Here is a 23026-nt window from a genome sequence, read left to right as displayed (position 1 = left end):
TTCACTCTTATTTAAATTAGGGAAAAATTCCTACTAGTTTCATTATGAATTTTGAATTTGCAGTTCTTCAGCATGGTGCCACCCTAACTGCATGCAGGCTTACAAATATTTTGGCTTAATAGTTTCATATTTCTTCACCACAGTTACTTTGATAAAACTTGTATTAGCAGTATTTAAACTAGTAATAACAACTAATACTAATAATTTCATACGACAGTAAGAAATGGCAGTAAAGTATTTCAAATACTTTTTGACTTAACAGATTTTCCCTCTCTCTAAACACTGGTTCAGTGTTTGGATTTTCTATATTCATATTTCATAGAGGCCAAATAAAAGTGACTAAAGAGTTTAACAAAAAAAAGTTTATTACCAAAATACAATATTAAAGTCAATACGTGACAAACTCCTGTAAAGCAAAATAAATTATTCTACCATTGTACAGTATTCCAGAAGGTAGTTAAAGTAGTACTACAGACTTTGCTTCATCCTTCCAAAGAGTTGCCTATCAGGAACACAATCCTAGAGAGAGCTTAAGGCATGCAGCTTAATGTGCTGGATAACTTTATAAAACAAAACTCATCCTATTTAATAAGATACAGTATCAGAATTAACTGCAGTCTTTACATGTCAGTTTTCTAAATTTTTTATACTTTGGCTATAAAAGCAGTGCCATAGTGTTACAATACTTTTTCTTAAAAAAATACATGTACCCATGTCCATGAATATCAAATGCAAATGTAAATTTCTATTAAATATATCTTAACAAATGTTACTTTGAGCACCAACTGTACATTTCTTCAAATGATTAAATAAGTGCTTATGAAAGAGGAAAATACAATAACTCTGACTGAATCCCACTCTATTTTTCCAGGTCAAGCATAAATCAGGAAGATGAAATATGCACCCATTTTTCAGTAGAGCCAAGTATGAATGAAGTTTGCTCTTTAGTGGAAGTACAGGCATTGCAAACAAAGCTGCAAGGTAGAGTTTGTATCACAGAATACAATCTAATTTGAACAAACAGCACGTGAATAGCTGATCACCTGATAGTGCTGCGACCGAAGAGACAAAAATAGTTTAAAAGCTTAAAGAAAGGGGAAATCTGCAGTGTCAGTGACTCTAAAATGTGCTTAAAACCCCTTACAAAACATGCAACCAGGCCAGCCATACACTTTCGAAAGCAGATAACCTGAGAAACAATTTGCTTTCAGAAAAACCAAGCCTATAATTATTTCACATGCAGGACTTCTGACAAAGTCCCTGGGAATTGTGAGTGGGTAACTAATGGCAAGCAGCAGGGAGACAGCTAAAAAAAGTAAATCTCTGTGCATATGGGAAAGAATTCTTTGTTGCCATTTGTCAGGATTGATAATGGCTTTTAGAGGCAAGTAGCTTTCTGTTTTACAGGAACACATGGTCAAAAAGAACAGAGCAACAAGATGGCAAAGAACAACTGTGAACAGCCACATCCTGCTGAGGAATCTGTGACCTGATTCCTGGTGCACGGCACAGAACGCTGCCTGTGTGCCTTCCACACACACCAGAGCTGCTCTTCTGCATTCAAGGTTATTGGCTTCTGAAATTTTGGTTCATTGCCATCTCCTTTTTAGCTTATGAATGCAAGTTTTTCCTTTTTTATCTTTCACTAGCTGAGCAACTTTAACAGAATTACACAAAAATAACAGTGTGGTAAATATTGTTTCTGTGAATACTGACTGGTAGTTTAGCATTACTAGGGATCTCACTGTCCTTTAATTTTTCAAACAAATGGGACTTCTGAGTGAGAAAGTTGAGATATATTCCAGATGATGTAGTATTTTCATATTAATTCTATACTCAAAGTATAATAGCAGTGTCAGTAAGACAATATGAATATCCCATTTAAAGTTCATTATCTCCTCTGGAATTTGGGATCATGTAAATAAATAATGTGTTTTTCAAACATAAAATCCAACTGTAGGAATATGAAAAATAACTATTAACTGAAAATAATGTATAATTAACTTCAAATGTGTATTTAAAGTATCTCAAAAATTCAACACAAAAATGCTTTGACCTTATATCCTGACTAATTCTTCAAGTCAAATGTGTACTTTCTGCTATCTAATTTATAAACAAAATAATACCTATTTAACCCAAAAGAAGAAGTCAAATTGAGGAAATTTCTTGAAAACAAGTATCAAATACACTTGAAGTCTTAGTGCTTTTACCCTGGCCTCTGCATTTTATGCTGCTTCATGACACTGTGACTTCTGGTACTGTTTTCTTTTCCTGGTTGCCACTTCCAGGCAGTGCTAGCACAATACAGACACTCCATGTGCCAGCCTCTCACATTTACAGCTGCAGCTGATTTCTGCTGCAGAAGGGTGTAAATACAGGAAGAAACCACTGTTTTCCTAAGAGTAAGGAACTTCATAAATACTGAGCTAAAGATCAGGTCACTGCACGCCTGTGTCAGCACTAGGCAAGCTGCTGTGCATCTGCCATTCATTAGAAGCAGGAATACATGCCTGAGCTAGGAAGTTTAAATCTGGCTGCCAAAGGGCTTCTTTGGAAGTGATACTACACTTAATGAATCTTTCAAAAAAATTAAGTAGCCAACTTAATCAATAACCTCAACAAAGTTGCCAGGAAACTAGCCAGTGTAATAATACTCCACATTGATATACAGATGAGTATCTTCTACTGCCAACTGCTGTAACTGTAAAAATAACACACAAAAAAACCCCACACTGTAATTTTAAAAGCTGAAGGTTTTAAAAGTGTAAGATTTCTATGTTTTCTTAGACAACAAAGTAATCTCTAATTCCCTTTATCAATCCATACTATAGGCACTAGTAAAATTTATTCAGTAAGCAACTGGATACAGTTTTGGCTTAAGACACTGTTTGCCATTTCTTTTTTTAAATATGATTTTCTACAGGAAGATTATCTTTCAGCTCATTATTTCCACAGTTACAGCTCTGACAGACAAGTGGGAAATTTGGCCAGCCAGTGGCATTTCAAAGAATGCCAAAGCACGTAGGCGTTTCTGAAAATCCCAATTTGTGCTCACCTACATCTTTTGGAATCTACATAGATTTCATCTACATCACTTTGTGGCAATTATTGTTAATACCTTGTTCTCATTAAAAACATTGCTCATTCCATACTGCAAAATAATCACCAAAAATGGAAAGTGACATTATAACTTTTCTTTTTTTATAAGCTTCATGGTGTCAAGAAAACCATGAAGAAACAACAGGTTATTGTTATAAAAATAATCTGTTACACACTATGAGTTGAAAAGATAGGAGTTTTGTAGTTAGGATCCAATCAAACAAATAGTTATTAACAAAATGCTTCTAGGCCCTTCACCTCCTGCTGCTGTATATCAATGGAAAGGATGGCAGTCTTTGTTGGAAAATTACATGTGAGTTTGTAAAGCCTTAAAAACAGACTGGGAAAAATGGAACTCCTTTGTGTGAATACAACACACACATGCCCTGGCCCACCTCCCCTCTCCCCACCTTCCAGGCAGGGGGGTTTACCAGATCACACTGTAACAGTTCTATCTGATCTGCTGCCAGATCATCTTTCAAAAAAAGAGGGTAAAAACCTTCTTTGCTGAATTACTTGGAAAACAACAAAGAAGGAGGAAGAAAAAAGCTTTTCAAGTGATTCAAAGCTTTCACACCTTTGGGTTTTAAAGTACTGTGCTAATGCATTATTACTGACTAGTACCTGACAGGAAATGAAAAAAACCAACAATCCTACATTCTTGGCACCATATAAAGAAATAACAGGTTAAAATGGATCCTTCTATTCTCCACACCTTGTATTTATCTCTTAAATGATTCATCAGTCCCTGGTTCAAACACTGTACTCCTACTGAAACAAGAACTCAGGATGGGAAATCAAGTTTTGCTTGCAATTCTTCTCTTTAGCAAGTTTCTCAGGCAAAAATTAGTAGAAAGAGAAAATATTCACTCTAGGAAATCCTCTCTTAACTTACTGCTTCACCTAGTTTGTATTCTGAGTCGTGCTGTGGTCCTTGTTTAGAATTATGTTTATGATTTCACCCTCATGTTCTTTCATATGATCCAGCAGATTTTCTTTGTTGGTAGACTCAAAACCACAAATGCAGCAGCAGAAGAGAAGAACACAGTATTCTGTGCCAAGATGGGGTAGAGTGGAGTTCTTTTCTAAACTGCATGAGGTATTCATCAAGGTAGGTTTTTCATTTTCATCAGAACCTGAAATTTCATTTGTAGTCTGGTTAATGGACTCTGTAAAAGACACCAGGTTGTCTGAACTTCCTATTATAGGTACTGTACTTTCATCTGTGCCTTCTAATAAGGTCTTGTCAGTGAGTTGTCCTTGAAACCTGAAATAATAATAAAAACCAAAACAAATATTAAAATATACAGCTGTTCCTTTTAGATAGGAACTTTATTTTGGGTCAGGGTTGGGTCTTTTGAAAGAGAATAGGGTGTGACAGTAAATCAGACATACCTACTGCTTTGTGAAATTGCATCATTAATAGCCTTGTTCACTTGTTCATAGTTATAATTTTGGTCACTTGCATGTTTCCACATGTGGGACTTCAGGGATGGAGGATGGCTACATACATATCCACAGAGAGAACATCTGGGGAAAAATGGAGAAAGGAAAAGAGAAACATTTCAAAGTCAATTTTATTAGTTTAGTAATGGTTTAGTTCTTCTGAAAGGATGAGTAACCAGAGAGAGAGATCCAACTGAACCATCTTCTTGGTCCCATTTTCAGTTTCATAACTGGGTCGTGTTAGTTTGCAAAGTTTCATCCCGAAATATAAGACTATTTTTAGGATCTGAGAACATTCTAATTTTTTTTTTATTTCCTAAACAACTGAATTGAAATCTTATCTGTTTGACCTGATAAAACTGCGTTAATACTGCAAAATGCAGTCCTTCTGCTGAGTGCAGAAATAGGGCATCTGGCAGGGAGGTGGTGAGCTCTCTCTGCCACTGCTCTGAACCAAGCAGGAGCTGTGTAATTAGCAGTAATTATGTCAATTGAACTAAATCAGTCTTTGCTGGTATAGCAGGTATTAGTTTATTATGGATCACAGAGTTATTGAAGTGGGAAGGGACCTCTTGAGGTTGCACAGTCCAATCCAGCCCCTCAAGCAGGATCAGCAGGTTGCTGAGGGCAGTGTCAGATTCTGAATAGATTCACAGATCAGGATTCAGGCAGGTGATCATTTTCTCCATAGAGTTTTCCATCAGCTCTGGTACCACAAGACTAAATTTTCTATTTCCCTGTAAAACACTCTTATGCAGTAAAGAACAAAACCCTGAAGAATAAATCCTATTGACAGGGAGATGCAGTGTATATTTATGGACAGAAATAACCCAAGACTGATCAAATCCTATATAACCCTTTTCATGCATGAATATACATCAGAGGAGGTTTTTTTACATGCTTTTTAAGATGATAAATTAGTCACCTCAGTGTGAAGGAGATGAGTGATATTGCATGACATCACTTCAGAGCAGGATCTGTCTTTTTGTCTTTTGGATAAAAAAGCTATTTTGCGGAGCTACCTGCTACTTGGGAAGGCTTCAGTTCCCCAAATCCCATGGAAAAGATCAGAATCAATTGAAGGTGACCTTGTGCTAATAAATTATAACCAGGAATGCAGCTCTGCTCAAGCAATGTGAGCCCAGTGTGTTACTATGATTGTGTTACCACAATGCAAGTCAGTTTTTTTAAGACCTTTTCAGAAATGTAACCTGGAAACACAAGAAGGCCTACATAAAACCACATTTTACACTACAATTCAGTAAGGCTTTATGACTTTTCTTAGTGACAGTAGGGTATAGTCCTTAAATGCCCTGCAAATAATCATCCACAGAAAACAATTTCTGCTCAGCAGAAGATTGCAGAGAACAGCAAAACTCTCCCAAATGAGGTGAAAGCACAGTACATTACCTTGCTTATGGAGCAAGGTAATCCTGTCCTGCTGGGGAACCATGGGTGTGTCCTTCTAGCTCACTCTTCTCTAGGATCCTATTTGTCTCTTTTCCTTCTAATTCGGAGCCTTACAAAGAAAATGGCTGCTTTCAAAGCTAGGTGAGTCTATTCTCAGATTGGAAATCCTAATATCTCTAATGAGGCTGTTACAAAATATGTCATTAGATAAAAGGCAGACCTGATAGTTAATTTATAGATAAAATTGAGCCAAAATAATTTTTTTGTAAAACACAAAGATCAACAAATAATCTTAATTTCATTTAATGTGCCCACTAGTCTCACCATACCTACGATTTTCTGTGTCACTAACACTGCTTGGTCAGTGATTTGGGAACACAATCAATGAAGCCACAGCCCAGTGTCCATTTTTAGTCCCTTTTACATACTCTCATTTTTTGAAGCTCATTAAATTACTCAGGTGATTTACTAATAAAATTTACTTTGCTGAGAACAGTATCTTTTGAGCCAAATACTGTTGACTATTTAAACATATAGTTCAAATCAGACACAGAAATTCCAACAGCTTTCAGTATACTGCACTACAGTTAATGATCATACACTTACAGTATATGCAACTTTCTCAGAGAAACAAAATTATTTACCACTGAGTTTAGTAGTAGAAGCCTTTCAATTCCATAGCATGACCTGCCCTACAGCTTAATTTGTGCTGAATTATTAAACTCCACTGTTCAGGTGTATTCTACATTGATACACTGAGGAAACAATTCTCTCACAGCTTTGGATAGACTAATTCCTTGGGGATCAGGGACCAAAGTGTGGAGGTTTCCAGTAATCCGTGGTAATACCAAGAGCAATACTATGGGAAGTATGACAGCTGAGCAAATACAACTTAATGCTTCTAGGAACATTTGGGAAAAATGCAGTGGAAGAACTTTTAAATTGTAGAAGCAGCTTTTCTTGAGGAGAAACCTCTATATGAGTGTGCTTTATTTAGACTTTTCGTATTGCCTGTAAAATCTTCCACTAAGAAATATTCATAAGATTCCCAATTTTCTTTCCTTTCCCTTCCCAACTTCTCTTTTTTGTTACAAATTAGTAGTAGGCAATTACACACATTTGTACCAACTTTCTCATATATCTATAAACCACCCATATCTATGGACAGACTATAAGGGACACTCATCCCTTAATGGCTGTTCATACTAAATCTTAACTAGGTGATGCCAACCTGGATTCCAACTGACATGTACATGCAAAGGCTGTGCCTAGACTGAAATACTAGAGAAAGCCAGGGAATGTTCCTGGATACTGGAATTTACCTGCCTATAATGTTAAATGTTAGAAGTGCCATGGCATGGTTTTGGCTCATACAATCTCCTAAACAATTCCAGGCATGCTTAGGTAATTAACATGGTCCAGAAACTACTTGCAATAGGCAGTTTGTGTGCAACCACCACATTCTGGAAAGGAAAAGCTAAACAGGTCCCAGAGGGACATCACGGACATGTTTAATCAGCCTGGGAATGCCATGGCAAATCCTTCAAAAAACCCCAAATGAATCTGTGGACCAAAGAATGACTCTAGGAGGGAAGGGAACAGGATCTGAACACTGCTTTAAGAGCCCCATTACATACTTGAACTGTTCCAAGAGCTGCACTGCCTGATGCTCCTGGGGGTGCTGCCTCATGTGGCACTTCAAGCTATTCATATTTGTGGTGGCGAAGTCACACACGCGACATCTGAAGAGACAACAACAAGTGACTGATCTGACCATTCACTGCTGGCACTGCTCCAAACCCCAGCAGCTCCCAGACTGCAAAGGTGCCTAGAAAGGCTGCAGCTGAGGACTAACCATATTTACAGAACTCCAAGGTATGACATTAACCTGCTGTTGGGCAGTGAGAATCTTCTGCAGCCCAAAAAAGCCTCCACCTTTCAGCAGGCATCACCAGGCTTACAGATTATGTTTCTTCCTGAAATCTCTCTCATGCCCCTCTCCTGAGGTCGGTAAGCATCACTAAGTGCAAGGGAGGTGAGGATGCAGGTGGCTGGGTGCAGCCCTTCCAAGGGCATAATGTGACCCTCAGAGCTGGAGGGGAGAGTATGTGCTCTATTTAATGCACCAGCAATGTTCTCAGGACATTGTAAAAGCCAAACCTGTAATAAAACACCAAGTTTCAGGGCTTTATTGCTGAAAAAGAAGTCAGTAACAAGATCAACATACTCAGATTTAAGTGCCCTAAGTGTGTCACATCGTGCCATTCAAACTTTCCCTTTTTTTTACTTCTGTCACAATATCTTTGTATAAAACCAATACATAGAACAGTCTGGATCTAAACTCAGATCCATTGATTTAGATCCCAAAGTATTACACAAATTCCTTATTATTCATAAATATCAATATACTACCACACAGCCTTCCTGTATCTACCATATTAAAACAGAAACCATCAAGCTCAGCTAAAATTCTTATGTATTTGTTTGAACTTTAGGTGATTCCTTTTTTTTTTTTCAAATGGTAAAATGTCCAGTTAGACAGTCTGTTCTATAGTGTGAAACAGTTTGAGACTGCTGCGTACTTAGCCTGAGAATACTCACTATATTTTTGAAAGGATTTAATTGTGCAGTATTAAAATCCAGAACATATCAAATCTACAGAAACACATCCTTTAAGACTCAACACCTTAGCTTCCAGGAAGTTTTGTCAAATAAATATAAAGTATGTTTACAGCTCTCAAAAAGGCAGCAATGCAGTAGGCTGCTGTTTGACACTATGGAAGGCTTGAGGAATTAATGTTTCAGAAGGAGAAATACCATAAATACTGGATCATTATGGTGTTCAGATGTGGCTCAAGTATCCTGCCAGGTTTTCAGATTTGTCTAAGGGGTTTATGAAAAAATAATAAGAGAAGCAAGGCAGATGGGTTGATTTGTATTTAGTATGCAGCAGTTTGTATCACCAGTGGAAAATTTCCAAGGGTTCCTAAATCAAAACAGGCTGCTAACACCAATTTGAAAACTACCACGTACAAGACACTCTACAGTATCTGCTGCTCCAACCTCACTAAGTAATAAATAATGGTAATAGTGAAGGTTCTGAGGAGAAAACAATCTATTTGTATTCCACACTTGCTCTCTCAGTAAACATCTTGTGAATTTTTGCTGGTGTTATGGGATATCATTATAATGCACAAATCAAAATACAACATATCTTCAGGGTTTGTTTATCCAAAAGAGAAAGTCCCTGCCTTGGCTCAGCCTTTCAAGGTGTTGAGTTTCCAGAATTTACACTAAAGACAGGAGTTTACACTAAAGATCAGCTCAAAAAATGTATTGACTCAGATCTGTTTTCTAGCCACTAGAGAGGGACAGAGATCCACACTGTATAAGCACAGATTGAATTTGGGGCAATTTATGCAGCAACCAATAGGAAAATGCAGGATTTATTTTTTTGCTGGGGACCTCAGCAGTGGTATTACACGTGATTTTAGGTACCCAAGTTCCTATACAAATCCATATAATACCCTTGTAGAAAACCTATAAAATATGATCCTGAGTATGTTGCTATTGTTAGAAATCAGTGAAAAAGATGAGGCACTTGGTGACAAGGGCAGGATTTTCCCACACTCTGTAGCAGCTGATGTATAAAGCAGTAATATGACAATGGAGAATGTTTTGCAATAAAGCAAATCCAAAATGAAGTTAGGTGTGCAAGAGTTTTGAGAAATATATTATTACTGTTGGCCAAGGTCCAGTATTATAACAGAATTATCTTCCTCTCCACATGTGAATGCTTCAAACTGAAAACAGGCAGAAGACTGCCACAGCAAAAGATGCATTCTGGAAAAATTAGCAAATCTTAATTACATAGTTTGAGTCAGGCAGCAAGTGTGTCTCCTTCAGTAATGTGCAGTAGAATAGTGTAACTGCAGCTCTTTTCCAGCCCCTCTGCCAAGGGCATGAGCAGCCAGTGGCCCTGGCAGGCTGAGGCAGGCACTCACCTGTACGGCTTGTCCGAGCTGTGGATGCGGCGGTGGTTGCGCACACCCACGTACGTTGTGCTCGTGTAGTCACACACATCGCACCTGAACAGCTTCTGGGATGGACACTTGCTTCCTACTGGAACAAAAGCCAGTACTTTAGAGAGCTGCACTCAGCATTGTGTAAGGCATTCTCAGATTATAATTTCATCACAACTGAATTAGGAAACACGAATTTACATTTTAAAGCAATGGTTTAGAATGTTGGTAAAGAAATATTTAATACTTTTAAAGTATTTAATAAGACAGCAGACACAGAGGTAATAAAGGTATGGTTCATTTTACCATACTGTTTTGCATTTGCCCTGCCATTTACAGGAATTATTGTAATTTTAGGAAAACACATTCTTTTTCTCTATGTGGACATTTCCCTTCTCCCTGCAGATGGGTGAAGTCCTGTGTTACAGCAAAAGGTGATAATATGTGGGACTGCTGAACCCAGCAGTTTCAGTGCTTTGCAAAATGCACCAAATCAAAGGAAAAGACTGGGATTGAGAATGGATGAGTTTCAAACTGGCAAACACAGAAAAGAAAAGCAAAAGACCTCCCAAAGCCTCTAAATCCTTTTTATCATCCAACACACACTCACACTTTCTGAAAGATATGAGATGATAAAAAAATAGATATTGACCAGATGTCTTAATAAGTAATTTGGAACTTCTCCAAATTACTAAAAAGGAATTGTAACAAAAGTAATTTTTTCCTTCCAGAATGAAAAAGACTCTTGAAAAATTAATGGTTGCAGAGACAAAGGCTAATGACTCCTTACACAGGGAAATGTGTGCCCACCAGTGCACAGTTGGAATATTTTTGAGATACAAGCGTGTACATTTTAACAGCCCTGTTCCTGTTCCCTCACTGAATAATGGGACTGATTTGGGTTAAGATATTAACATTTGGGAAAAGGGATGGCATTTTTTATGCAGGTAATTTTCCCATTCCAGCATATCATGCTGTACATGTACCTCGTACTTTTTTTTTAGGCTGAATTTTCTCATTATCAAAACAATTAAGAGTCATGATGGTAAAACTCTTTTAAAGAGACATTTCTTTTCCCACACGCAGGCACTGAATTATGCCAAAAAGGGTTCTAGATATATTATTCTGATGAATACAGTCACACAGCTTCAATAGTAAGGAAAAATTACAACTAATTAAACTTTCATTCCAAAATTTAGCACTTTTGGTTCAAGATGCAAAGTAATTAGGTAAGTCTGATAACCCCAGAGGGTTATTGTGAAGAATATATAGTATATCATATAAAATAAAATAGCAGTCTGAATGCAAAGATAGGGAAATAAAATTGGAATATTTCTGTGTGTACCAAGATAACCACAAATATATTTCCTATATTTCCATTTAAAACATGACACAGTTCTCACTCTTTAACGCTCTTATAAGAAAAAATATGGAAGTAATACACAGCAGGCACTCTGTGCAAGTCAACCTTAAAGCAAAATATATTGGAATTTTTCCTACAAAATGCTCAAAATTTATTAATTTGTTTTTCATTTAATGTAAAAATTATCAGAACAATCCTAATTATTTACTTGAAGACTTTGGAATTTATATTTCTGCATTATTGTTTTTGAAAACACATTCATGTAGGAGACCTCAAGTGGATCAAGGACACTCACTGGGCTGCAGATCCATGGGAGAGCAGGGGCTGTGCTCTGCCTGAAGGGGTTTTCCCTCTTAAATCCTGCAGCTTTAGAATGAACTGCTTCCAAATGTATTTTCTGTTACAAATTTGGTATTTCAGTGGGCAGGCAGTTTAAAACCAACAGTAGCTAATGAGATTTTTAGAGCATTATGCAAACATATTTGCTACAGCATAGTTTTAAGATGCTCGCACCCAGCAGCACACACTTAGGAGCAATTATTTATACCAATCACTACTTTATATTTATTCCTTCCAGAAAATGCACATAAATTATAATACATCACATAGTCTCTTGCTGTTACAAAATAGCATTTGTGTCCCTCATCCCCTCAACTGGCTTATTTCTTGTGGGTTTGGGGCCTGTTTTCCTTTCTGGATGGAGAATCTCAGGTTTCCTAGAAATGAATATGGAAATGATAGATCTTTAGATCTTTGCTGCAGCAGCAGTAACAGGTGCTCCTCTAATGCTGCTTATTACCCTATTCCTTCATTATTAGACATTTACAGTCTGATCATATCCAGTGTCATAATGCTCCTTTTAATTTATTGTACAACCATGATGAATAAAGAGACTTTTAGGACTAACCATTTCATAAACAAGAAATGAAACTGCTCCAGCTCAGGCATCTTTCACATAAACAGATGCTATGCCATAAACTTCTTTGTTTTGTGTCGCTTTATAGGGATGACATCTGTTTGACAAGAGATTGCTGTACTGCAGTGGTGCTGCAATTTGATTATAAATTGGTTCTGAAATAATTTAAGCATTCCACAGTATGAGTTAATAAAAGTTTAAAAGGAGAACTGTTTTCATTCAAGCCACATTCCTAAATTTCATGTGGGGTAAACAACTAAAGTGCATGGCTGGAACACTTGTATAAGGTAATAATAAGGAAAAAATATTTATAAAAACATTTCCTAAATTAATTGAAAGCAGGCAGATTTCTTGAACAGGGGGTTCCCTTTCATGGAAGCTAAAGTATAAAATCAGGATATAAACTGTAAAACAACCTCATTAAACATACTAATTTCAAAAGCAGATAGGACTATTGATTTTCACATTACCAGGAGCTGAGCTCAAAAAGTATAGTATTTCTCCAAACCTGACACGTTTCAGGCATTGCAAGCTAGTTATTCCTGTATCAGAACATCTTTAGGAACACTGGTTTACAGCACACAAAACACTGCCAGAAGTAACAGTCCAAGCTGTGCTTGTAGATATTTGAAACTTATTAAAGTAACAATGTTTTATTTCCTATCACTTCCATTAAACATTTATGCTACTGCTTCTGCAGAAAACCCCCAGTACGTAATAGGAAATGTTCCCACTCTGAGCAGAGCCTCCCTGGCCATTTCCCTGACTCCCCCTGGCTTTGAATGGCTCTCTCAGGTTTAGGTCCTGGGATGTACTGAGCACTACAGATCAATTTCCTGAATTTAAATGCCTTCTGCATTGATGAGAACAAAAAGGAGCTGGGAAGGGTCATTCTGCCTGAGGATGATAAGGTAATTAACTCATATACTGAAAGCCAGAAAAGGATGCAGTGTGAGCTGAGAGAGCAGAAGGCAAAGCTGGGATCTTATTCTGGTCTGACACGTACCAAGTTGTTTTGGGCAAACCATTGCCCATCCAGCCTGGCTCCTGCTGGTCAGTGCCTTTTTTCACACGAAATTGCATTCATTTCAACAACTTTTGCACTCACTGAGCAGATGTAGAAGAAAGAGTAGAACCCAGAAATAACCACAGCAACCTAAGTACCATTAGAGTGCACATTTTGCTGTCTAAACAAACAAGAGAGCAGATAGGACAGAAAAGAGCTTTGTGCACAAAATGGGAATACTTCAGCTCACAGTTGCTCAGAGACTATCTAATTACTAGTATTTATCCATAATGCTCTAAAATAGCAAAATGCTAATAATTACAGTGTTGCCTTCAAAATAAAAATGCTGTAAATATTTTCAGTAGATGTAACTCACCAGAGAAGAGGATGCATTCATGCTGCAATGATACATAGTGGCTTTCCAGGACACACAACGGATTTTAAGGCCACATTTTCTCCTAAACTTCAGAATTTGGTTATTTTTTTCCCCTATTTGATTACCTTAATGCCTCAAGAGTTTGTTGGATTTGTTTTTGTTTTGCTCTTTGGTTTCTGTTTATGTTTTGCAAACAAACCCTATTAAATTAGAAGCAGATACACAATTAAACAAACATGAGGCTCTAAGCAACCAGGTCTAGTGGGAGCTGTCCCTGCCCATGGCAGGGCTTGGAAAGAGAGGAGCTTTTAAGTCCCTTCCAGCCCAAACCATTCTATGTCTCTATGAAAATGCACACCTACTGTTACCCAGGCAACTCTTACAGATACAGGTTGCATATTTAGAATGTCTTACATTTGTCTCGCTGGGGCTAAAATAAATGACTCATTTTGGGCATTACCATAATTAAACAGAAATTTCTAAACTCAGAAGGGATGGCATTGTATGCATATGCTGACAGTAAACTACATTACCATGGTGAGTTTAAAAAATGCTTTCTTTTGTTTAGGTCATTTGGAAAATACTATAGCTGCTGAAGAAAGGAAGGAAAAAAAGATTTTCTTCTTAAAAATCCAGAATAATATCGCATATAAGTTGTTTGTCACAAGAAGGGTTTAATTACTGGGTCTAAAAATATATCAGCTAACAATAAATGCCACCTCAAGACTGACTATGGTAAATTCTGCCCTCTGGAAAGAACATACATTTAAGGTTATGAACAGGCATGAAAGCATTTCAGCACAAGAGATCTTAAAACCAGTTACACAAATACAGCAAACAAGTAATGTTATGAGTGAGTTTTTGTAATTTCAAGTGTAAATATAAACAGTACCTTCTCTATCATCTGCTTCATTGGAAACTATGAGTTTGTTAGCTGTGGCTGTAGAGAAGAGATCAGGAAGACTGTGTTGTTCTCTTTCATGATTTCGCAGCTGGCTCTGAAAAAACAGTTCCTAATGTTAAAAAATACATTACAAACATACAGACTTGGGATATTGCAATCATCTGTGACATTGTTACTCAAGCTTTAATGACAACTGGTATGAAATGCATGTTAACATATATACAGATTATCCCTTAGGTAATTTTACTACAAAGAAAACAAGTAAATATCATGGATTAGTAACATAAAGGACTGGTGAGAGTGACTGAGAGGATTCTATGATTTGTGTTTATTTAGAAAATATATTTCCTTCTTTCTCCATTGCCACAGACAAGTGGCCACAGTTCTTCCTCCAAAATTACTGTACTCCAAAAGCAGTATGAGATTAGAGGCTTGTGTGAAAATTACCTCAATTTTCCTATTACCTACTGACTTAAGAATACACCAGTCCTGTTTCTACTTGCTTGGGGAGGAGAAAAGAGAGCCTTGTGCTACCCTACCTGTGTATTTTTTCAAACTAGGAGTAAATGACAATAAATATGGGAAAATTTGCATGACCAGTGCTTCCAAGGGGTTCAGCTGTACAGCTGGGTACTGATGCAATCTGTTCTATATTCCTGAGTACTGAGCTGAGTGCATAGGAACTCACTCACTAATGCTTAAAATAGCAGTTAGGAAAATGGAAGAAATGTATTATTCTGCTCTGGTATGTAATCTTTCAAATCTAAGTTCTACAGAACATCCAGAGCAACAAAACAGCAGAAAAAAAAATTCTGCTTCAATGTTACCCCCAAGTGCCACACTCACAAGAGGAAGGCATGTTTGAGCATTCTTTTAAAATTTCAGCTATTAAGTTCTTTCGTGTTTCCATTTCTTCCTGAAGTTGCTATGTGTGGGCAGAAAAACAAGACGGTATTATTATGTCTGTAAGATAATTCTCAGGAAAAAAGTTATGTGAGGAAGCAAGGTTATTTCAGTGGTAAAGCAGAATAATTACTGTTGAACTGTATATTCAGCACGTGCTGCTGGCAATAATCCCTAATGGTAATTACAACGAAGCCAGGATGTCAGACTGAAATAAGTTAGAACGAAGGATTGTAGCAGGCCCTGAGCCTGCAAGGGCTCCCTGGCGGTCAGAAGCCTAAGATAGGAAATGCCAAGTCATGGTGAATGGGCTAGAAGCCCCTCTTCTGCCTTTGGACCCCTGCTTATCTCTGTGTAAGACTATAGGTCACTTTCCTCTAACCCTTGCTATTGGACAATTTCTGTACCCTATATAAAGAGCTGCTTTTGCCCAGCTCAGGCAGAAGAGCTGTCACTGGGAACCTTCACAGAAGAATCAATAAAGACGCTCCTGTGGAACCCCACACAGCCTTCTCCTCTCTCTCCCTGGTCTGCCTGCCTAGGCACCTAGCAAGCTGAAAGAGCTGAAATCACAATGAGCTGATATCACTTAAGGTTGCCTACAATTATGAACCGCTTGGGAGCTCGCTCCGTCGTGAACAGCATGGCGCTGTCCGGACCCCGTGCAGCCTGCTGGGGACACCCCGAACCCCAGAAAGGTTGCAATAAGGGATCACCAGTTATTAAGAAAGCAGCGAAAGGGGTAATTTAGGGATTCCAGAGAGGCATGGGGAAGAGCTGTACCTTGTAGTGGAAGGACTCCTCGCACTGCTTGCACTGGTACATGCGGGCTTTGCAGTGGTTGATCATGTGGCTCTCCAGGCCCTTGCTGTCGCCGGCGATGTGCTCGCAGATGGGGCACTGGTAGGGCTGGCGCTGGCGGTGCACGCGCAGGTGCTGCTTGATGTAGCCCTTGTTGCCGCTGCTGTAGTGGCACAGGCGGCAGCGGTACGGCCGCTCGGCGCTGGGGATGAACTCCACCAGGCTGCTCCCCGCCACCGCCGCGTCCCCGCCGCCCTGGCACTGCGCGTTGTCCTGGAGCTCCTTCAGGATGTCATCGTCAGAGGCGTTCTGGTCTGTCCTCTCCTTCAGTTTTTCAATGACGGTGAGCAGTGACATACTGATGCCCATTTTAATTGGTGCTTCTGATAACTCCGGTCTGTCTTTCTTTATCTCAACTATTGCACATTCACTTTGGTTTAAGCCGCTGAACTCCTCTGAAGGACCCTTAAGTGAGGACACCACTTTGGAATGAGCCATGCATGGGCCATCAGCTCCTCCCTGTCCTGCACCTGCATCCACAGCATCTTCTCCGGTCAGAGCCCTGAGGCTGGACCGGGTCAGTTCTGCAGCTCTGATTGGCATTGTAACAAGAGCTTCTGCTGCTAAAGAGTGCAGTCTCAAAGACTCTGAATTTGTCCTCCTTCGTGCAGGAGGCACATTTTCATCAGCTGTTACATTTTTATTAGCGCTTAATTCGTTATCTTTCTTCTCGGTGTTATTCCATTCTATTATTACTTCTTGAATTGCATCTGAATGATAAACTTCAGCAGATTCTTCACAGGTAACAGAGGACTCCTCTGAGATCAATTTTTTTTCTGTTTCAATGTCAGTGTTCATTAAGAATGGCTTTTGTAAAACACTTTCTTCAGCACCTGGCAAACGCTCTACTATGACATTAACATGACCCTTTTTATTTGGACTACAACTGATGATTTTCTGTGCTGATGAAAGCAGGCTGTCAGTTATCATATTGTCTGGTTCTGTATCTGATACAGTCTCCTCTACAACCTCTGTAGTAGGAGAATGCACCACGGACTCAGTTAATATCTCTTCCTCTTTTACATTTGTTCCTACGGGCGATTTACACGACAGCTGCTCAGAATTGCAAATCTGGAGCTGAAGAGAAGGCTCACTATGGATATCAAGTTCACTGTTTTCCAAAGAGAGGACAACTGTATCCACACTCTGAGGTGTGTGAGTTACAACTGTCTCTGACAAGCTGGTGTTTTCATTTTCTTCCTCAAAGATGGGGTAGGAACAATCAACCTCCCCAGCATGTTTCCAAGCATGTGTTTTCAACATCCTCTGCTGACCGCAGGTGTACCTGCAAATTAAACACCTGTACATGCCATACTGCTCGTAGGTGTACCACTTCCTCCTACCCATTTCAGGCACAGCAGCAGACTGAGCTGGATCCTTACAGTCCACATTTCCTGTCTGATCAGTCCCTGATTTGACACTTCCTTCCACTGGCCCTTGCAGAAACGAACTGGTGACATTGACACACTGCTGCACTTTTGTCTGGATGCTGTTTTTGCCACCGTTCTCGTGGTGATTTTGGAAGTGGGATTCAAGTTCTTCTTGGCTTTTGGAGGCAAAATGACATTCTGAGCACATTAATATCACTTCATTTTTCTGCCCATGTTGTTTTATGTGTTCTTGTAGAGTTAAGAGCGAAGGCGATAGAAAATTACAGAGACCACACTGATAGCACGTCACCTTTTTTTTGCTTGGTGGAAGACATTCAGTCACAAAATAATCTGCTTGTAACTCTTCAGTCTTTTTAGTAGCAATCACAGAGAGCTCGATGGCTTTAGCTGGGATTTCACAGAGCTCGGCTGTGTCCAAGGACTGCGCAGAAGCGTCGGCATGGGAACGTTTCTTCCCTATTAAAAGGCACCTTTGTGACTTCTCACTTTCAACTATTTTGCTCAGCTTCTGGATAACGTGGATCAGGGGGTCAGTTTTACATTTTCTCTGGTCTTCACTGCTCTGCAGTGTTGGGCCAATCACTGTTTCAGAAATCAGCACAGCCTCCTGCTCCCCAATATTTGGCATCAATACTGCAATGCTGGTTCCTTCTTCCATAATACCTAGGAGAATGGGGGTTATAAAAATAAAGATTTATACCTGCACAATAATGAAAATACAGCCCGGTGCTATTTACATTGCCCTCTCTACTGGAAACCCAATTCCACTAAACTAATAAAAATTTCAGAATGGCTACTGAAATAGCCAAAGACATTGGGGACATTTAGTGGATGCTTTTCAGCTGCAGAGAATAATTCCAAGAGAGCCTCCAACAGGCTGCCTTCAAGTTGTACAAGGGTAGGACAAGTATTTTCAAGTGTAAGCTGAAGAACAGTGTTACAGCTATTCTCTTTTTCCTTACAAGCACTACACATTTGAATGCTCAACATTAAAATACCAATTGACAGTAACTGGTATATTGATATTTAAAAGCACAGTAGAATATGAAAATATATTCCTAATGTACTTTGATGCATCAATGCTCCTAAAGCAAATGACAATTTGCAGCAATATAATTTACAAAAATAGCAGTTTTTTTCCTTGAAATGTTAAAAGAAAGTAATTCTGTCATTTACTTTCATTAGTCATTTCACTATGACTATTTTAAAGACCATTCAAATGTCAAATCATACTTCTCATTATAAATGTCATTTTCTAGAAAACTTACTAATTGCAGCTACAATTTCTTAATTGTAGGGAAAACCAAACGGTACTAAAGTTATAAAGAGCAATTCTTTTCTGTTTTGAGGGAAAGCTACAGGCAGTTACTATTTCCAATTACCCCTCCTTTAAAAATATCAAACCATAAACCACAGGCAATGATATGCAGTGTTTGAGGTCAAACTGGAAGCCAATATACAAAAATGTACATGAAAATGTACTTTGTGTTGTGGGCAGAGCTGTGGGCTGGGGGGTGAAGGAGCTGGACAAAAGGTCTTACATTCGAATTTACTTCTCTAAAAATGTCTAGAAATAACCTATTCAAGTGCCACTACATATATTTTATACAAAGTTTTTATATACTACATATAAAACTGAAAACATAAAGAGATGAGGGATATTTATCAGTCATCCTTGAAAAATTATGGCAAGTAAATTCTTTTTTTTTTTGCAAGAAAGATACAGAGGCCAAAAAAGAATTTCCAGAACTGGTCCTAAAAACCCATGAAATCCATTAATTTCTACTTATGGATTTAGTGTAGAGCATTATAATGCACAGACACATGAGAGCAGGGTCTGTGGTGCCCCTTTCCCAGTACAGAAAAATTCTGGGCAGAACTACGTAAATTACCTTCATCTGCCATTCAGCTTACACTTCAGGCTATCATCAGAGCTATCAATATAAGCAATGTTAATTTTTTAGTATCATCTGCGCCTCATAAATACTTCAAGTTGAAAACTATTATTTGAAAACCCTAATTCAGTTATATAAAAACACTTTGGTGTTTGTTCCAAACTGTTTGTAACACATTTCACAACCATTGTGAAAAGTGAACAAACCTGCTTTTTCCCCTGAACGCAGATTTAATGAATGCTCAAAGCAGCAATGTCTACTTGAAATATTTTCAATTTGAAAATGAGTTATGGAAAATTGATGCTACCTTAAATTACCCTTGGTACTTTTAAAACTTTTTAAGTAATGCTAAATAGGCAAATATTTTCTCTACCTGGAAGCAGCACAACAACTAAGATGAAAAATCCTTGACAGAAGATCATAAAGGAAATATGCTGCCATGTACTGTTGCTATATCAAAAAGGCAAAGAGAGAGAGGACCTTCACCTGTAATATTTGGGATGCTTGGAGCTGATCCCCGTTACCAGGTGCATAACTACAGTATATATGTGTTATGTCACTCTTTGCTTAGCGTTTAATTCTTACTGTTGCAGACTTTGGTTTTTAGAGGGATGGTAAGAGCTGTACACAAGTTATCACACAGTAAGTTGGAAGGGACCCACAAGGATCAGCGAGTCCAGCTCCTGTCCCTGCACAGGAGCAGCCCCAAGAGTCACACGTGCCCGAGAGCGCTGTCCAAACCACCCACACAGTAATTAAAAAGCAATGTCTGGGGATGCCAAAAGGACGCGGAGGGAAGATGCAGCCCCGAGCAAAACGCCTCCGAGCTGCCGCTTCCAGCCCAGCCCAGCCCCGCGGGCCGAGCGCGGCCAGGCAGGGCGAACGCCTCCAGGGCAGGAAGCGCCGAGCACGCTTTGCCCAACCTGTCTCGCAGAGGGCGGTGCGCTGGTATCGCGGCCCCCGAGGGCAGGGAAGCTCCCCGGCCGGCCGGCCACCCTCACCGGGACGGCCGAGCCGCGCTGCCCGCCCCGCTCCGTGCCCGCAGGCGCCGCTCCGGCAGCGCTCCGGGCGCGGGGCAGCGGCGCCGCTACGGCCCAAAGCGAGCGAGGCCGGCCCGCCGGGGCGGCGAGCAGGGCTGAGGAAAGGAGGGGAGGGGAGAAGAGAGAACGGAGGCGGCCCCGGGCCCGGGAAGGCTCCGCCGGGAGCCGCTGCCGCCCGCGGCTCCGCACATGGGCTGCGGCGCGGCGCCCTAGGGCCGGCCCGCCGCCGCCGCGCCTGGCGCCCTGCCTTGCGCCCGGCCACCCGCTGCTGCCCGCCCGCCGCCGCCGCTGCCGCCCGCGGGCCCCGAGCCGGGCCGCGCCGCCGCTCGCCGGCACTAACGGAGAAAGCCCGGGGAGCCTCACCTCCGGCCGCCGCTTCAAGATGGCGACGATGGAGCCCCTGTCACGTGACCCGCGGGCCCCTGTCAGGTGACCGGCGGGGGGCGCTGCCGCCGCGTCAGCACCGCCTCCCGTTACCATGGAGACGGGGAGGGACAGGGCCGGGGGACGCGGGGTAGGAGTGGGTGTGTGTGTGAATGTGTGCGTGACACAGGGCCGGGGGACACGGCACAGGGGACACGACAGTGTGTGTGTGGCAGTGACACAGGGCCGGGGGACACGGCACAGGAGGGTGTATGTATGTGTGTGACAGTGCCACCGTGCCGGGTGACACGGGCAGCAGTCTGTGTGTGTGTGTGACAGTGTCACCGTGCCGGGTGACATGGGCAGCAGTGTGAGCCAGGACGATGTGTCCCGTCCCGGCGGGGCAGTGTCGCAGCCCTGTTGTCCCGGGCTGGCTGGTGCCACTGAGGCTCGCTCGGGCTCCGGGCGCTCCCTGAGGGCTCAGTGGGGCTCAGTGGGGCTCCGGGCGCTCCCCGAGGGCTCAGTGGGGCTCAGTGGGGCTCCGGGCGCTCCCTGAGGGCTCAGTTGGGCTCAGTGGGGCTCCGGGCGCTCCCTGAGGGCTCAGTTGGGCTCAGTGGGGCTCCGGGCGCTCCCTGAGGGCTCAGTTGGGCTCAGTTGGGCTCCGGGCGCTCCCCGAGGGCTCAGAGGGGCTCAGTTGGGCTCCGGGCGCTCCCTGAGGGCTCAGTGGGGCTCTGGGCACTCCCTGAGGGCTCAGTTGGGCTCAGTGGGGCTCCGGGCGCTCCCTGAGGGCTCAGTTGGGCTCAGTGGGGCTCCGGGCACTCCCTGAGGGCTCAGTGGGGCTCTGGGCACTCCCTGAGGGCTCAGTTGGGCTCAGTGGGGCTCCGGGCGCTCCCTGAGGGCTCAGTCGGGCTCCGGGCTCTCCCCGCAGCTCTCTGGGGACGGCTCCGGCCGCTCCAGCCCAGCGCCCTCCCCATCCCCACAGCCAGGGCCACGCGGCTCCAAAACACGTAGAATCTCACAAAAGGTGTTTTTTATTTCCCAGCACGGTTTTCGATGGTAAACACCTGTAGTTAAAAACTCACCAACCTCCACGTTTTGAGGGTAAAGCTGTCAAGAAGGTTTAGCAATTTGAAGTGGGCAGAAATTGAGAGATTTACATATACACTGCATGTCAGGGGCTGCCTTGGCAACTCCATACCAGGAATGGTACATGTGAGATATTTCATATAGACTGAAAAGTCAGGGGAATCATGAGCTTCAAAAGTGATTTCGAAAGTGCCTGGGTGATGGCAAGTAAAATCCAATCTTCATTTCCAGAACTGGATTGAAGTGTATTGATGTGGAGATTTGGATTTGGAGGGATCTGGTAAAATTGTAGGAACTTTTTGCAATGATTGAACTTTTTGTTAATGATTGTATATTGCTTCATAGACATTTGGTCTTTTGAAGTATATGATCTTTTTAAAATATTGTCAAATCAGATATTATTCAAGAGGTGGATTTGACCATCCTTTCAATAGGTATCTCTAAGTTTATTTTTTCTCTTTGACTTCTTGAATTATGAAGCTCTGTTTAATTATATAAAGTTTTAAGACAATTGAAGTCCTATCCTACAATCTCTGACTTGGTAAGAAAAACTCGGTAAGCCTTTGATAAGACTTAAAAAACCACCAAATTGCTGTCAGGAAAATGCCGGGATACAACCTGTCTTCTTAACACCTATTAAATGCATTTAACTGAAAAAAATTAAAGTAAACCTTTAAGCTGTATAGTATTCACAGTGTCAAAGATAGTAATAATAATCATGGCAACTTGTTTCAGCTTTTTCTGCCATATTATGTAGCGCCTTTTTATAGAAAATTATTATTTTTCATGTACCCTGTTCTTTTAAAAGCTTTGTTTCCACGTGTGCATATGTCATAGGTTAATTAATCAGTCACCTGAATTGAATCACTCTTATACATACAGGACTCTCACCCTCTTTTTTCCAATCAAAATATGCTAGGATCTGATAGATCTGAATTAAAAATA

The 23026-nt window shown here is 40.8% G+C and overlaps 1 protein-coding gene across 4 annotated transcripts; it reads right to left on the bottom strand.

The window, feature by feature from the left end:
* Positions 1 to 267: 267 nt before the first annotated feature.
* ZNF507 (zinc finger protein 507) lies at positions 268 to 21026 on the bottom strand. 4 transcript variants are annotated; one of them, XM_030956159.1, is made up of 7 exons: positions 20996 to 21026; positions 16229 to 18360; positions 14531 to 14636; positions 9960 to 10077; positions 7593 to 7697; positions 4495 to 4629; positions 268 to 4366 (listed from the first exon to the last, which is right to left on the bottom strand). In XM_030956159.1, exons 2-7 carry the CDS (start codon positions 18353 to 18355, stop codon positions 4003 to 4005), a joined length of 2955 nt encoding a protein of 984 aa, XP_030812019.1. In that variant the 5' UTR covers positions 18356 to 18360; positions 20996 to 21026; the 3' UTR covers positions 268 to 4002. The 4 variants fall into 4 exon arrangements, with proteins under 4 accessions (XP_030812019.1, XP_030812021.1, XP_030812022.1 ...); XM_030956161.1 differs by having other exon boundaries at positions 9960 to 10074; XM_030956162.1 differs by lacking the exon at positions 7593 to 7697 and having other exon boundaries at positions 270 to 4366.
* Between the last annotated feature and the right edge of the window lie 2000 nt (positions 21027 to 23026).

The sequence above is a fragment of the Camarhynchus parvulus genome, chromosome 11, assembly GCF_901933205.1.
Source record: "Camarhynchus parvulus chromosome 11, STF_HiC, whole genome shotgun sequence".
NCBI lineage: Eukaryota > Metazoa > Chordata > Aves > Passeriformes > Thraupidae > Camarhynchus > Camarhynchus parvulus.
This window is presented reverse-complemented; position numbering and strand designations above follow the sequence as displayed.